At 48.4% G+C, this 14,362-nt stretch overlaps 5 protein-coding genes across 5 annotated transcripts; all 5 read right to left on the minus strand.

Annotated features, from left to right (window-relative positions):
• Window positions 1–62: 62 nt before the first annotated feature.
• Window positions 63–2,057, minus strand: I303_105301 (uncharacterized protein; the record flags this gene model as incomplete). The annotated part of the gene is made up of 8 exons (XM_065969129.1): window positions 63–200; window positions 284–747; window positions 809–867; window positions 926–1,180; window positions 1,256–1,540; window positions 1,606–1,684; window positions 1,752–1,807; window positions 1,879–2,057. The coding sequence occupies 8 exons, from the start codon at window positions 2,055–2,057 to the stop codon at window positions 63–65; spliced, it is 1,515 nt and encodes a 504-aa protein (XP_065825201.1).
• A 455-nt stretch (window positions 2,058–2,512) lies between these two features.
• I303_105302 (uncharacterized protein) lies at window positions 2,513–5,283 on the minus strand (the record flags this gene model as incomplete). Its single annotated transcript, XM_065969130.1, has 10 exons — window positions 2,513–3,209; window positions 3,274–3,481; window positions 3,557–3,674; window positions 3,733–3,789; window positions 3,845–3,934; window positions 4,000–4,450; window positions 4,505–4,590; window positions 4,673–4,856; window positions 4,938–5,219; window positions 5,279–5,283. 10 exons carry the CDS (start codon window positions 5,281–5,283, stop codon window positions 2,513–2,515), a joined length of 2,178 nt encoding a protein of 725 aa, XP_065825202.1.
• A 458-nt stretch (window positions 5,284–5,741) lies between these two features.
• On the minus strand, window positions 5,742–6,949 carry I303_105303 (uncharacterized protein; the record flags this gene model as incomplete). Its single annotated transcript, XM_065969131.1, has 4 exons — window positions 5,742–5,839; window positions 5,927–6,320; window positions 6,405–6,522; window positions 6,633–6,949. The coding sequence occupies 4 exons, from the start codon at window positions 6,947–6,949 to the stop codon at window positions 5,742–5,744; spliced, it is 927 nt and encodes a 308-aa protein (XP_065825203.1).
• A 770-nt stretch (window positions 6,950–7,719) lies between these two features.
• I303_105304 (uncharacterized protein) lies at window positions 7,720–9,157 on the minus strand (the record flags this gene model as incomplete). Its single annotated transcript, XM_018408542.1, has 5 exons — window positions 7,720–7,844; window positions 7,997–8,207; window positions 8,377–8,541; window positions 8,692–8,826; window positions 9,008–9,157. The coding sequence occupies 5 exons, from the start codon at window positions 9,155–9,157 to the stop codon at window positions 7,720–7,722; spliced, it is 786 nt and encodes a 261-aa protein (XP_018262233.1).
• An 829-nt stretch (window positions 9,158–9,986) lies between these two features.
• Window positions 9,987–14,340, minus strand: I303_105305 (ATP-dependent protease La; the record flags this gene model as incomplete). Its single annotated transcript, XM_018408541.1, has 8 exons — window positions 9,987–10,180; window positions 10,308–10,336; window positions 10,435–10,766; window positions 10,879–10,990; window positions 11,064–11,332; window positions 11,450–11,903; window positions 12,036–12,368; window positions 12,479–14,340. The coding sequence occupies 8 exons, from the start codon at window positions 14,338–14,340 to the stop codon at window positions 9,987–9,989; spliced, it is 3,585 nt and encodes a 1,194-aa protein (XP_018262232.1).
• Between the last annotated feature and the right edge of the window lie 22 nt (window positions 14,341–14,362).

The following is a 14,362-nucleotide window of genomic DNA, read 5'->3' on the forward strand; positions in this document are numbered from 1 at the left end:
GGAAAGTAGGCAGCATTCATAGATAAGATAAGGGCCGTGCAGCGAACAAAATGCATAATCGACTAATTCGCATACTGTCTATAAGTGGTAGTCAAGGGAGGATGCGACATTCCTGTACTCGGAATCGTCATACTTGGTAGGACCAGATCTTGCTTTTTGGCTGCATCCGGCGTATGGATATAATGCATTCCAAAGCCGACCTACCAATTATTCGTAGAAATCAGCGTAGATCGGGAAAGGACATTCACTTCTGCTCTGCGGCGAAGCCAGAACGGGTGCTCACGCGATAAGGTACGCCAATACCACCGCCATCAGGATCCGCATTTGTCACGATCGTACTACTTGGGGCCTTCTTGTCAGACTCAGGAGCCCTTGATCTCTCTTTATCCTTCGAATCGGAGCCAGAGGAAGAGCTTGAGCTAGATCGTGAGGACGACGATCCACCAGACGACTTGGGTGTGTCTCTCGGCGTCGGTGACGAAGCAGATGAAGAAGTGGGTCTCGACTTCTCTGATTGAGCAGCTTTCTCCGTTTCCTTCAAAGCAGCAAGCTTAGCCAGCTTCTCTTTCTCCTCCTGGGCTGCGCGAGAGGATTGTCGTGCCGACGTCGAGGTCGAGCCACTAGCAGCTGACGATCGAGACGGTGTGCTCTCGCTTGCGCTATTGCTGTCTAAAGGCTGATTGAGCTCTTGTGATACCATCTGCAGAGAGAATAGCAGCAGAAGCAAAAATCCTAAGGTCTTGCTGACTTTCCGGCTAATTAGCCTTGTTATTTTTGTGACTTACGATACATCTGGGAGATGACTTACGGAGACTGATTCCGATAATCATCGCGAGCCATTTCGTTCTCCACAGTTTCTGCTTGTGCCTACAGAAAAAAATCAGTATGTTCCCTGATCACTAAAATCCAGCGGTGAGCTGCTTACCTGTCCTCCATCGCTTTTCTCTCAGTTTGTTCCTTCTTCCGCTTAGCCTCCTCCTTGGCTCTCCTACTTTCCTCCTCTTTCATCTTTTCTTTCGCCTCTGCCTCTTTCTTCGCTCTCTCTTTCTCTTTCGCCTTTTCAGCTTCCTTAACCTTCTCTTCTTCTTTGAGCCTTGCTTTCTCTTTTTCTTTCTTACGTTTAGCTTCTTCCTCCTTTTCCTTTTTTAGGATATCCGGATCAGGTTTATCGAAATGACCACTTTCATCATCAAGCATCAGTTCGTAGTCCTCAAGTCTGCTGAGCCTCAACTTGGCGGCAGAAGGCTATACGTACACGTGAGAAGGCATTCCCTTTTCCCACCACAGCTCATTACCCTTCCGACTCGCCCGACCCATCGGGAAAGGCCAAGGCATCAGCTTGTTGAGTCGTGTGGTCAAGAATGCTGAAGGATGAGCACGAAGATCATCCCATGGTGAAGGTTCTTCAGGCTTTTCCTCTTTCTTCTCCTTCTTTTCCTCCCGAGGTTTCTGTCTGGACGAGCTCGATGATGACGAAGGCTTCTTCTCTTCCTTAGGAGTAGGTATATCAGAGACAGTGTGATTCCACATCAGAATGAACCTATTCCGCAGACCTGTCAATACAGCCCTATAAACACAAATAACGGAAGGCCCAAAAACGCTCACAATAAGCTGGCAATGGCCATATGGACGTAGGTGATGTGCAGTTGCGGGACGCCAGGGACGATTCCTAGCATCTGTACCACTGGGTTACAGTAATGCACTTCATAAGCATTTCTGCATATCATCGTAGGAAGACATATCCAGCTTACTCAGAGCGAAAATGATGATGAGAAATCCCCATTGAAGGTCCATAGGGGCCACATGCCTGCACACAAGTCAACAGACATCGATATCATCAGATTTTGGGGATCATCGACGGCTTGAAGCGTTGCTCACCAGAGCCTATCAGCTTCGGGTATGAGATTCGGCATGACATTGGCAGCCATGAACATCATCATCCCTATTATCAGCAGGGTGTACACGGGGGCGGGGGTGGCGAGAGACTGCGCGAAAGGGTAAGAATATGAGGGATAAGGCGAAAACGAAGGTTGGTAGTTGTAGGGAAGAAACGACATGATATCCAGGCGATATGTTTCGGAAACTTGGGTATAGCGGTTTGAGGCATCAATTTTTGGGGACTGTGTTTATTGGCTCTCAGCAGTCGTACTCTTTGAGACTCTTACTGCAGAGCATTTATCAGCATGGTCAGAGAGTGCGGCCCTCGCAAGGGGTCATGCTCCTCGAAAGGATGTCAATTCTGATTGTCATCAAAGGATCGGAGCCTACGGACCCCGAGTTTCTGCATACTTTACTTCCCTCCTTTGAAGGTATATGGTCACACATGTTCGAGCCATATATGAGCAATACAAATCAGGTCAATAACCTATCTACAGTACAATTTCGCAACGGATCTCGCGACTGCACAATTGACATGTCAAGTGAATTTCCAGGGAAGTACTCGGGTAAGACGGAACTAAGTGCCACAAAGCCCACGCGATCGTGAACACCACCTGTGATTCCCTTTGGAACCCTAGCTGTTGTTCATACCCGGCTGTGGTAGGAGAAGCTGCGATAGCAAGGTATCGAAATCCCATTCGGGCCAGAACAGCTGATTCGCTGATTCCGGTTCTGAAGCAGTCATATCCGGCGGGATAAGAGGATATCGACTGGTGAAGGTGTTTTCTTCCATCCCCAAATTCGCCAGCAATCCTGAATCTCCTGCTTCTGCGGTCAATCCCTGGTCGCCATGATAATTTACATTGAGAGGCTCACCGCCGTTCGCAGGATCGGAGAACAAGTCGACATTTGAAGTCATGCCGAAAATATCGCTCAGGTCCAAAGTCGAATCTTGCGTATTCTGGGTTCCGATTAGAGTGCCAAGGAGATGACCCGTTTCTGCTTCTGTCGGCAGGACCGTTGTGCCCAATGCGCTTTTGGATCGAAGGGACAGATTCGCTTGTACTCGCTTTAACTCCATGTTCAATTTACTTGCCATTGCCGTCTCGACACGGGAACAAGCGGCCTCCGGTGGCGGCTCATGACGATTACCACCTTGCTTCTTCAGCTCCACTACCAGCTCGTGTAGCGTTGCGATTCGATAAGTTGACCATATTGACATGCCGTGCGTATTCAAGGAGGATGAGCCCTCTACAAACAAGGGCGGGGAGGTCTGTGATAGGCCGATCGCCTGAATGATGAATAATGCGCAAAATGCCACCATGTTGATACTGCGAAGGATAGCTCAGCCAAGACAAATCCGCGCTTTCTTGACCACAAGCTGACCAGACTCACTCGTAAGATCCAGCATTGTGGAGTCCTCGATAAGAGATATAGTGATTGATAGCCGCGCAACAGACATCAAAAGCTAGTGTCTCACAAGTCCTGGTCATGGACGCTTCGTCTTCAGCAGATGACCGGGGAGAAGATCGGGTCTTCTCTTTGAGCGTCAGAGCAAGCACAAAAGTGGAGAATAGCGCAATATTGTGGTATTCGCGTGTGTCTGCAGATTGTTCAGAAATAGCTTCAATGTGGACTCGCTTTTCGATTTGTGAGAGAACAATATTGAAAAACTCACATCTGGTCTCGGTCGGCCAATTGTCACTCCATTGCGCCAACTCTGTCTGTATGTGTTCCATTTCCAGGCGAAAGTCTGCCTTGAGACCGATGGAAGCAAGTCGAGTATGCAGTTTCATCTTCGTCAAGTATCAGCAGCGTGCCAGAGCTTGTTCGGAAGAACAAAGACACACTTACCACGGCTTTCCGGAGAGATACGGACGCGCAGAGTGCTCCGTCATAACGCGTGGCATGCTGTAAGCTAGTCAGTCATCTCGTTGACGTGACCTTCCGATACGGCAATACTGACTTGTTTTCGGTACCACTGAGTCAAGAACTCGTCTGAAGTGAAGACAGACTCCGGATAGATCGGATATCGGCCTGCCATCATGGCAGTATTCTAGCAACAGCAGTCGAGGTTTAGCTTTCAACAGCTTTATGCGATCGTCCCGCTGTACAACTTACGCGGTCGCGGATATACAGTACAAGACATGCTCGTTGAGCATTACGGATCAGACGATCTCGAAGTCGACCATCGTAAGCCGGATCCTGATGCACACAGAATGGCGACGAAGAATCAAGACGAAGTTCCGTAGTTATTCCGATCGCATCAGATACCCTCAACCACATCCGATCTTGAGATAGATTATGCGGTACATCAGACCAGAGCGAGAGAAGCATGAGCGCCTGCATAATCTCGATCGACCGATACATGCCGCTGCGTACATGCGTTTCCAGTCGTTCGGCATGGCGAAAAAGCTGGTGGTGTATCGATCTTTGTGGGCAGATAGAGACGAACGAGCTGGCAAAGGTGAGTATGACAGTCAAGAGGAAAGAACTCCGTTGTCGGACAAATGGCAAAGTATGTAAGGTTGGATCAAAGAACATGGCTCCATTATTGACATGTTGATGAAAGCTGCGATTTTGACCATTCAGCTAACGATCAAGACCATGTCAAATCTAAACCTACGCTTGGAATAGGTGTTGAGCGTCAGCCATTGAAACGACTTGAAGACTTATCGGATCGAGATCAGGGCTGGCATCGGGACGAGGCATCTAGATTTGTCCATTTAAGATCAGCTGAGAGGTCCAATGTCCCACCTCGCCCTTGCGAAGTGATACAACGAGTATCACCCACATCTCGCCGGCCCAGGACACCCGTCGAGCTAGAAGCGTCCTGGTCCTCGTTGGGGTCGTTCAAAACAGCATTGATACGCCTGGCCAAACGCTCGTTCCAGTCATCGGCCGTGACCTTCGCAGTCCAGTCCGAGAAGTGTTCAACGATGTCATTGACGTCGCTTACAGCTTCCGGATCTTCCGACCTGAGCCCGAGTCATGGTTATCAATTTCACTCAATCTGGGATTCCGATCATACGCCAGCTCAAGATGTGCTGAGGACGTACGGTAGTGGAGCGGCATGAGAGGTCTCCGCGTTCTCTGCTTGAGTTGCAAGGGCTAAAAGAGGGTTGGGCAATGTTTGTCCATATCGGTCAAGTCCCCCCGGAGAGCGGGGCGTTTTCGCTGAACCGATCTCGTTTTCGCTCAGACGGCGCTTCTTGATATTCTTGCTGCCGGGCTGACGGCCCAGACGACGCTTCAAAGTTACACATTCCAGTCCGAGGAATTCGCAACGAGAACAAGGCTTCAATTCGTCGGTTTCCGTCGGTTGATCAGGTCGATCGCACCTGAAGTGATAATTCGAAGGTTTAGCAACTGAAGCGAGATGGTGGATGGCATGTCTCACCTCATGCGACTCTGGCGACAGCTGATACAGGCTGTTTTCGGCATCTTCGATATGCAATGACACAATCATACAGCAATTCAGTCCGATGTGAAAAGTAGATCTTGAGCAAGCGGTGTTATATGAACGGACAGACGGAATAGATAACGGAATTCCCGAAGCTGTCAGTTGTCACGTGTCGGCTCCGAGCTGTAATCTGCTCTTCTGCCCATTGGTGGATCACCAGTATAGCCGCATGCATAACGGATCCCCGCGAGCTGCTTATGATGCAATCGATTGCATGCACAGTATCATGGCTAAGTCGAGCTGAACACAGTTGCATATGCATTGACATATTCTGATTCCTGATACTGGTCATGTACAGTACAAACTACAATCGACGAAGCGCGAAACGCCCGGAGTTTAGATTTCTGAGTTTCCGCATAACGCATACCCTCTTTCCCTAGATCTCCCTCTCAATACAAAATCACGCGGAAGGTCGGAAATTGCCGAGCTGAGAAGTATTCAACAGCTCAAACGGATCCTGATGATTCTCTACATATCCCGTACCTCCCAGAGCCTTGGCTATAGCATCATCAACGACATCAGCCATCACTTATGCGCGCTCAACATCGTAGCCCGTGATCTGGAAGTAATCGGGAGTTCACTCACAATAACCGACGATCTTTCGAATATCTTCCGGTAATCTCTGCGCGAGCTCAGGCGGGACAGTGAGAATCTCCTGTTGATCATGTCTATAATAATCCCTCTGTCCGAAGACTGCGAACAGTGTCCTGACCGCGTCTGGGTCTTCCGGCTCACACACATTGGTCCCTGCAGCGTGGTACGTAGAGCCTAAGGTGAAGAGGGCTGAGCCCGGTCTCATTTCCGCATGAGTCGCTTCATGTCGCTGAGGGATTCGATCATGCGGCCACAAGTGACTACCGGGAATAACAAGGGTCGCACCGTTCTTGATTGTACAGTTGGATCCGGCGACCAGACAGCCGATCTTAGGTGTGAACAGGGGGTTTGATGGGTCGAATCGGACTTGGTAAGTCAGTTGATCCTATCATTGAGAAGGCCAATCATCAGTCAAGGTCAATCATAAGTCGCGGAGGAAGATCCGGTCTGACGTTCGCTGCTCACTCACTCTGTGGAACGGCTGAGGCTTGACTCCTGGGACCAATCTAAACGCAGCACTTGTAGATAGCATGTATCCACTTTTCTGCGGGAGGAATTCTTCCCCTACGTAAGAGAAGTATTCATCGCTGTGACAATGCCCAAAAATTAATTATAGCGCTGCCCCCTCCCCCTCCCCCTCCTTTGAATCACCTGCGTCCTGATGGATGATGGCGATAAGCAATGATATCTCACGTACCTGAGGAAACGTTCCATGACACCTTGCCAGACGGGCGATCGCAAGATGGTAGTGAGTTGATCCGGGATTCTCGATAAGAGACCATAGATTCTTGTAGATCCTTCGGGGAAGAACTTCTTTCCCAACTCCGAGTGAGTGCTGGTAGCATCATACGCCTTCAATTTCTTATAATGAGGCTCGATGGCGGTCATGATCTCAGCAACGACTTCTGACGAGAGGAAGTCTTCTACTATGACCCCTCCATCTCGCTCAATGATTGCGACGATGTCGGCAAGAGGAGCTGAGGCTGAAATCCGAGCGATCTGTTGCACGGTCATGTTGTGTGCTGGAGTGTTTGTTTGAGCGTTGAGCGTTGAGCTTTGAGACTCTCGTTTTTTACGATCCTACGATCCTGATGGAAAGGAGATAACGATATCGGCGTTCATGCTTGCCTTCTATATGTGTTATCATCTTCCTGCCGGTCCATCATAGCCTGCTGCTCACTCATCTGATCAGATGTATGTCCAGCGCGAGAGCTAGCTGTTTGGACTCCCGCTAGCTATTGGCACGAAAGTCATATAGAAACCAGCCACGTGGATGGCAAAATGTGATGCACAATCTAATCAAGCAGAAGAATATTGCAGTTTTCCACACATCTGATTACCACGATAAAGGTGACACGCCTCGGCCAAAATACCCGGTTCGCTCGACAATGAGAAGGAGGCTATTTTGTTTGGCTTGGACGAGCTAAAAGGTGTAAATACATCGGCCATATCCCATTGGATGTCATGTGATCCTTATCAGCGATTGCGAAACGCTGTAGGCATGTAGCTTCCGCATTATCAATATTTCCGCGACTCTCTGTCATATGATGGAGAAAGACCCGCAGCCATGTGGTGGGACTCTATTTTCTTGATCACGAGCCCTGTATTCCATTACCGATAAGAGATAAATATCGCCTTCCACATGGGTTGCCCTTCAAGATGAGATCATCAATGTGCCAGCAGCATGATCAGTGCCCACGCCGCACGTACTGCTGCATTGCTTCATTGTCAGCAGTCTGCCTCTATAGTTGTGACGACTCGTGCATCCGAATGCGTGCATTAGATTATTGTCTGCTCATCAATCCGTCCACGTGGTCTCGTACCCCTTCTTCCCACTCGTACCAAGTCACCGAAGCGTACCAATCGTCTCTCACCTGCCCATCAGACTGTCTGACGTCCTGTCGTCCAACTGGTCAATCAAACAAAGATTAACTTCTGCGTCGACGCGGTACTCGATCTCGGCCACGTCTTACTTTCCTGATATCCAGTGGATCCCATGCGGAGTCTCTTTGCGAACGTTGGCACATGCCAGGTTGATTGATTGAGAACAGAATCACTCACCCCTCGCTCCTTCTTTTCCCGGTGGTAGGACTCTCATACATCTCAAGACACCCTCATAATTATATCCCAGCCTCTTAGCAGCATTCTGACTTGCAATATTGAGAGTCGTTGTTATCCATTGACATCGTCTCAAGCCTAATCCACCTTGCTCAGGATGATCTAATATTCTGTGCATCACTAAACCAGTAGCGTGGGTTTGAACGTGGGTTCGCTGCCTTGTACCGCGGTATACCAGGTCAAGTCAGCACAACGTCATCAAGATGAGCGGAGAGAGCAAGAGGGAGTTTGGGCCTGGGGGAGGGCGGAGACGATGATGTGAATCTTATCGGATTTGATGGTATGGATGTTTCGTATTGATCGTGAGGCCGAGTTCGACTCACGTGAAACTCAGGTAATATCATTATATAACCAGGTTCGCAGATCATAGCCTGGTAATTCGAAGCTATCATACCGATTATTCCAGCGAACACATAATCTTTCGGGTCGACCTTACTTTCCGAGGGCGTAGATAACGGCTGAGTGTAAATTGCGTGCATAAGTGTATCCTGAGAAGAAGATTTACAGATCAGCACCCTCTACAAGCGTGATCTTCTTTATGTTTATACCTTGTATGGGGACCATATGTCACAACTTCAAAATGGGGTGGAGTGGTGAGGCAGAGGCTATTGAAATTTGAGACTGGAGTCCGAACTCACCGAAGCCCTCCTACAAGTTTTTTCAATCCACACTAAAACATCTCCAAGATCTTTGAAAGGTGCAAAACCAAGATATCGAAGTACTTCCGGTGATCGGGTGTATGATTCTAATATCACTTGAGCATGGAGCACTGGCTATGAGCATGCACATCGTATTGATCAAATCAGCAAGTAGACTAAGTCGAACGAGTCATCAGGCTTCAAGCGCAGAAGGTGCATTGGCGGAAGTTCGAGCATGTTTATGCGTTTGAAGAGATATGACATATTCGCTTGGGTGCGACAGACGGTTTGAATGTTCAGTGCTCAGTGGACTCACAATAATCGGCCTCAATTCCACTTTATTCGACTTCAATACCTTGGCCTCGAAGACATAATTGAGATCGTACCCCTCCGGAGGAGTGTGGAAGTGTATATCCCTTGGCGGGGGAGGGGGAGCAGCGTAATTATTGAGGTATTTGCTGGACATCGTCTATTTTCACACCAATCTCGACTTCACAACGAAGTGATACGAGACGGAGAGGAGAATAGTAGATTTGGCTAGGGTAGTCGTATTGATGTATGAGAGCGCTGATCACTTTATGAGGTTATAAGTTGACCGATGCTCGAGTGGTATCAGCGCTGCTCTACTCTGATCTCCTGGATTTATCGTGATAGCCTATCTAGCCGACGCTTGCAGCTATCACACCAAACAATGTAGATGTTATCGTGTACTCGAGTACGATACTTCTTCGAAGCGAGGTTGAGCAATGAAACCGGAGTGTGAGCATGGACTACATATGTATCGACTCGGATTCAACGTGGGGTGACACACCAACCTCGCTTAAATCTCTCTCTCTTTTGCAACGGAGATAGCCGAGAACCCTTCCTGGTCTCGTCTTGTCACGATTCCCAGTTTCTTATGTCATGCTACTGATCGAAGGACGCCGTAGAAGATATATTGGCAAAGCGGTGCGCCGCATCAGATATCAGGATAGGTGATTGTTCAATGCATCGATGTCTCCCACGTCCACGTCCACGTCCACGCCCACCTGTGCTCTTTTTTGACGGCAAGACAAGAATATGCTATAGCTAAAACAATGATTAACCCACTTCCCTACTATCCTACTTTGGGACTTTGCTATACTGTACAAAACCCTACTATTACCTCGGATGTATGATTTCTATAGATTGATACTGCAGACTAACACTTCTTACCCAGTACCAAATTGCACCATCCTCATCCACATCCTCCCTGGTTCTTTACCATTCACTCATCGCTCATTCACTCAAGATCACATCTTTCAGATATTGCGGAATTATGGCGTATCCCTCTCCGGTTCTTTCTCTAAAGGCAAAGTCTCCCTCCATCTAACTTCATTCTCGGTTCCTCTAAACACCTCATATAATACCTGACGTATATCTTCCACAAAGACAAATTCGATTCCGCTCTTCACCGATAATGGAACATTCTCGTCGATGTCGGGTTTACAAGCTACAGGCACGATGAGTTCTGCGACGATCAATGACCAATATTAGCCATGTTGTCCTCATCCTAATCGAACATCATCGTTCAATGTTTTAATGTTTTTGACCGAGTCAAGCTATCAGGTACGTTACGAGGAAGAACAGATACTCACTCTTGATACCAGCTCTATGAGCCGCCAATCTATCGGTCAGATGATGATCATCAGCCACAACCACATCGATCATACAGACCGTCAAATCCCAATCCCGATTTCAACCTGAATTGCAACCAAAACTTACATCTTCTCCTTAAGGCCTCCGACAGGTAATACCTGTCCCAACAGACTGATCTCCCCAGTCATAGCCACGTCCGGATCGACCTTTGTCCTCGTGAACAGACTGACAAACGCAGTGAGGATCGCCGTTCCTGCCGACGGACCTTCTTTGCCTATCCCACCTTCTGGCATGTGAAGATGCACATCCCGATCATTCAACGTGACTTCGGATTCCGATTTGGTGATTCCGAGTGAATAGGCATTAGATTTCACGTAGGATAATGCTATTTGGGCCGATTCCCTGATTACTTCTCCCAATTTCCCAGTTAATTGTAAATTGCCTTTACCTGGCATTGACTATTTCGCAGATTAGATCAAACAGCATATCACACGTAAATTAGCTTCAGATCTTTCCTATATCCGATTCTTGGAGATAGGACATCCACAACATCATGCGCGCCAAACTCACAGTCACTTCAATAGGCATCACGGCTCCGGATCCATTACCCAAATATCCCAGACCCGTCGAAACACCAGCTGGCGGAGCAGAGGTGTACAATCGGTCTTTATGGTAGATTGGACTGATCGACCCCACCGATCTCAGCCATCTGCTTCTGGCTTGATAAAGAGATGTAGATTTATTTATAGACTTACGGTCCGACGTAATCCCTCAAGTTCTCTTGAGTGATTCTCACATGCACATCATCCGGTAATTTGAGTGGTTCACGAGGTACAGTCGTTACATGTTTAGTCGATCCAGCATCTCCAGGCGAAGGCGAATGATCGCCCGGTAAATGCTCTGAAGCAGGCTTGACATCAGGTTCGGCAGATTCGACGGTTTCTGAGGTATCTGGCTCTTTGGGTTCAGGTAACGCTTCTTCCCCTAAGTCAGTGACGATCTTGAAAGCTGCTTTTCGGTATATCTGGGTGGGATCCGAGAGGGATCAGCGTCAGTTACTAGACAACCGTTATTCTTATCGGGGACGCTGAGACACCAATAGAACAGAGGGCGGGCGGAATAGGCGACGAGCATAACTCACTTTATCGATGTGTTTCTTCAAATTCCTCACTCCGCTCTCTCTGCAATAATACCTAATCAAAGCCTCGATCGCCTTCGGCTCCAAATCGATGTCCACCTCTTTCAGTCCAGAAGCCTCTTTCGCTTGCGGCGACAAATACTTCTCTGCGATATTCATCTTTTCAGCCGAGACGTATCCTGATACTTCTAATACCTCCATTCGGTCCAGCAGAGGTCCAGGAATAGTTTCAAGAACGTTGGCCGTACAAACGAAAAGAACTCGGGAAAGGTCGATGGGGACATCCAAGTAATGATCCAAGAAGGATTTGTTCTGTTCAGGATCCAACATCTCCAGTAGAGCACTTGCAGGATCACCGTTATACGCTTTACTGATTTTGTCCACTTCGTCAATGAGGATCAGAGGGTTTTCGGTAGCTACTTTTTTCAAAGCTTGTACGGGTTTACCAGGCATCGCTCTACATCACATCGTTCGTCAGCATCAGCATTCCGGCTACCTGCAAGCGTTGCAAATGAGAGCAGTCTAGAAAGCAGTGTTCAAGAGAGAAAAGGGCAGAAGGGGAGAGAGCGGTATTGGGTGTCAGACTCACCCGATATACGTCCTTCGATGACCTTTGATCTCAGCAACATCCGTCAAACCACCCACACTGAACCTGAAGAACTGTCTGCCCAAAGCCCTAGCGATGGACTTCCCGATCGAGGTCTTACCCACACCAGGCGGACCGGCGAGACAGAGGATCTTGCCTTCCACCGATCCACGTAATTTACCAACAGCCATAAATTCAAGAATCCGATCTTTCACATCTTTCAAACCGTAATGATCCTCGTCTAGTACTTTCACAGCATGGGATATATCGTAGTTCTCAGGCGAGTGGACACCCCACGGGACTTGGGTCAACCAATCAATGTAATTCCGGGTCACGCTATATCGCAATCGCAAGGTCAGCTATAATTCATTCGGTCGCCATGATGATGACTTTGCGATGAACGCTTATATGGAAGAGCTTGAGGACGCGATAATGCGAGGACTTACTTAAATTCACTGGCAGAGGGTTCTAGATGGACCAACTTATTCAATTCTTCATCAAATACCTTCCTCACACCTTCCGGCATCGCAAGTTTAGATGCCTTCTCTTTGAACCCTTCAACAAGCTTATCTTTCCCATCCGACTCCATGCCCAGCTCCTTCTTGATCCCTTTGAGCTGTTCCATAAGGTAATATTCCCTCTGTCGTTTCTGGATCTTCGTATCGACATCTCTGGCAATCTTGAACTGTAATTGCGCATTGATCAATTCCTTCTTCAACAAAACCAGCGCACGTTGTAGGCGATCCTCCACCGAAGTCGATTCCAACACAGCTTGCAGATCCGACACGTCCGCCGTGGACACGACCGCAGCTAGATCCGCTAATTTGTCGGGCTCGTCGAATACTTGAGAAGAGGTGTTTGACATGGCGAACGAGGTGACTTGTTCTCTGAACATCGGTTGTAATTGCGCGATCTCCTTGAAGACAGAGATCAATTCCGACATGATAGCTCGGATGACTTGCGAATCCTTGTCGTACGGTTCAAGGGCGACATTGCTGACGTTTGTGATCGAGACATCTGGAAGTAAATTATGGATGAAGTTGATAGGTGAATGAGGTTTACTTGGCGATTTATCGGAAGTTGATTGTTTCCTCTCTTCTTTCCGAGGCTCGACCTCGACCTCGGTATCATCCCTATCTCTGGATACCGTACCCAGTTCTTCTCTGACTGCTTCCACAGACGGAACATCAGTTTCGAAACTCTCAACTTCGCCTTCACCCTTCTCGCTCTCGTTCCCAACTTCCGATTTCTGTGCATCTTCAGCCTCGGAAACTTCCTGGACGTTGACAAACGGAGCTTGGGGGTTCAAACCAGTATCTCCCGGTTTAACGAGGTTATCGATCCTGATTCTTCGGTGCGGGAAGAGGACAGCAGTGAGGCTTTCAGGTTTTCCTTCGCCCTCGTTGGACGTGAAACAACTTGTGATCTGACAGAATACTCCTACAGGATTCACCTGATCCATAGTCTCTACTACGTCCGAGTCCGACGTGGAATCTTTCAGTAAGAAAGCACCGACGTACGGTTGGCCTTTAGCTTGTAATTCCCGGATAGCCTTGATCACGGGCGGCGAACGGACAGTTACTGCCTTGTAGAAACCCGGGAACAGCGGTCGATGGGTGATTGGTACAGCTAATACTTGAGGATAGATCTCGGGTATGATCGGTTTAGCGATTTCTTTAGGTGTATTGGACCCAGATCCAGATCCGCCGTTACCTGATGAAGAGGGGATCGAGAATGGATTGGAGGATTTACCACTGGATGAAGAGGATGAGGAGGAGGCTGAAGATCGACTTGAGCTTGAAGTTGGGCTGGTCGGATCGGATTTCTTAGATGCTTTCTCAGCCAAACTTTTGGCTCGTTCCTCGGCTGTCTTGGATGATTCAGCTTCGTTCGAAGGGCTCTCTTTCGTCGATTCATCCTTCTCATTCTCTTTTCCTTTCCCAGGCGATTGTTGTTTCTCGGTCTCCTTTTTCACTTCCACTTCTGCTTTCTTTCTTTCAACTTCTTTTGCTCCACCTTCTCCTTCGTCCTTCTCATTCTCATTCTCGCTGGCAGGGTTCACCCATCGCTTCTTGTCTAAGTTGCTAGAAGAGCTATGTATCCCCCTTTGCTGCATCGATGACGCCGATGCCGACGCTAAGGCATCCCGAGATCGAGCTGCAGCTATGTAATGAGAGACAGTCCTGGACGATCTAGGTAGATGAGACGTCGATGAAGTGGCAAGTGATCGTGATCGTGTGAGAGTGAGGTGAGTCGGCCGACATTGTTTGCACGTCGATGATCGGACAGCTGCTGTTATCGGCAGCATTTTACGAGGTATGCACAACACA

Source organism: Kwoniella dejecticola, chromosome 6 (assembly GCF_000512565.2).
Source record: "Kwoniella dejecticola CBS 10117 chromosome 6, complete sequence".
Classification (NCBI taxonomy): domain Eukaryota; kingdom Fungi; phylum Basidiomycota; class Tremellomycetes; order Tremellales; family Cryptococcaceae; genus Kwoniella; species Kwoniella dejecticola.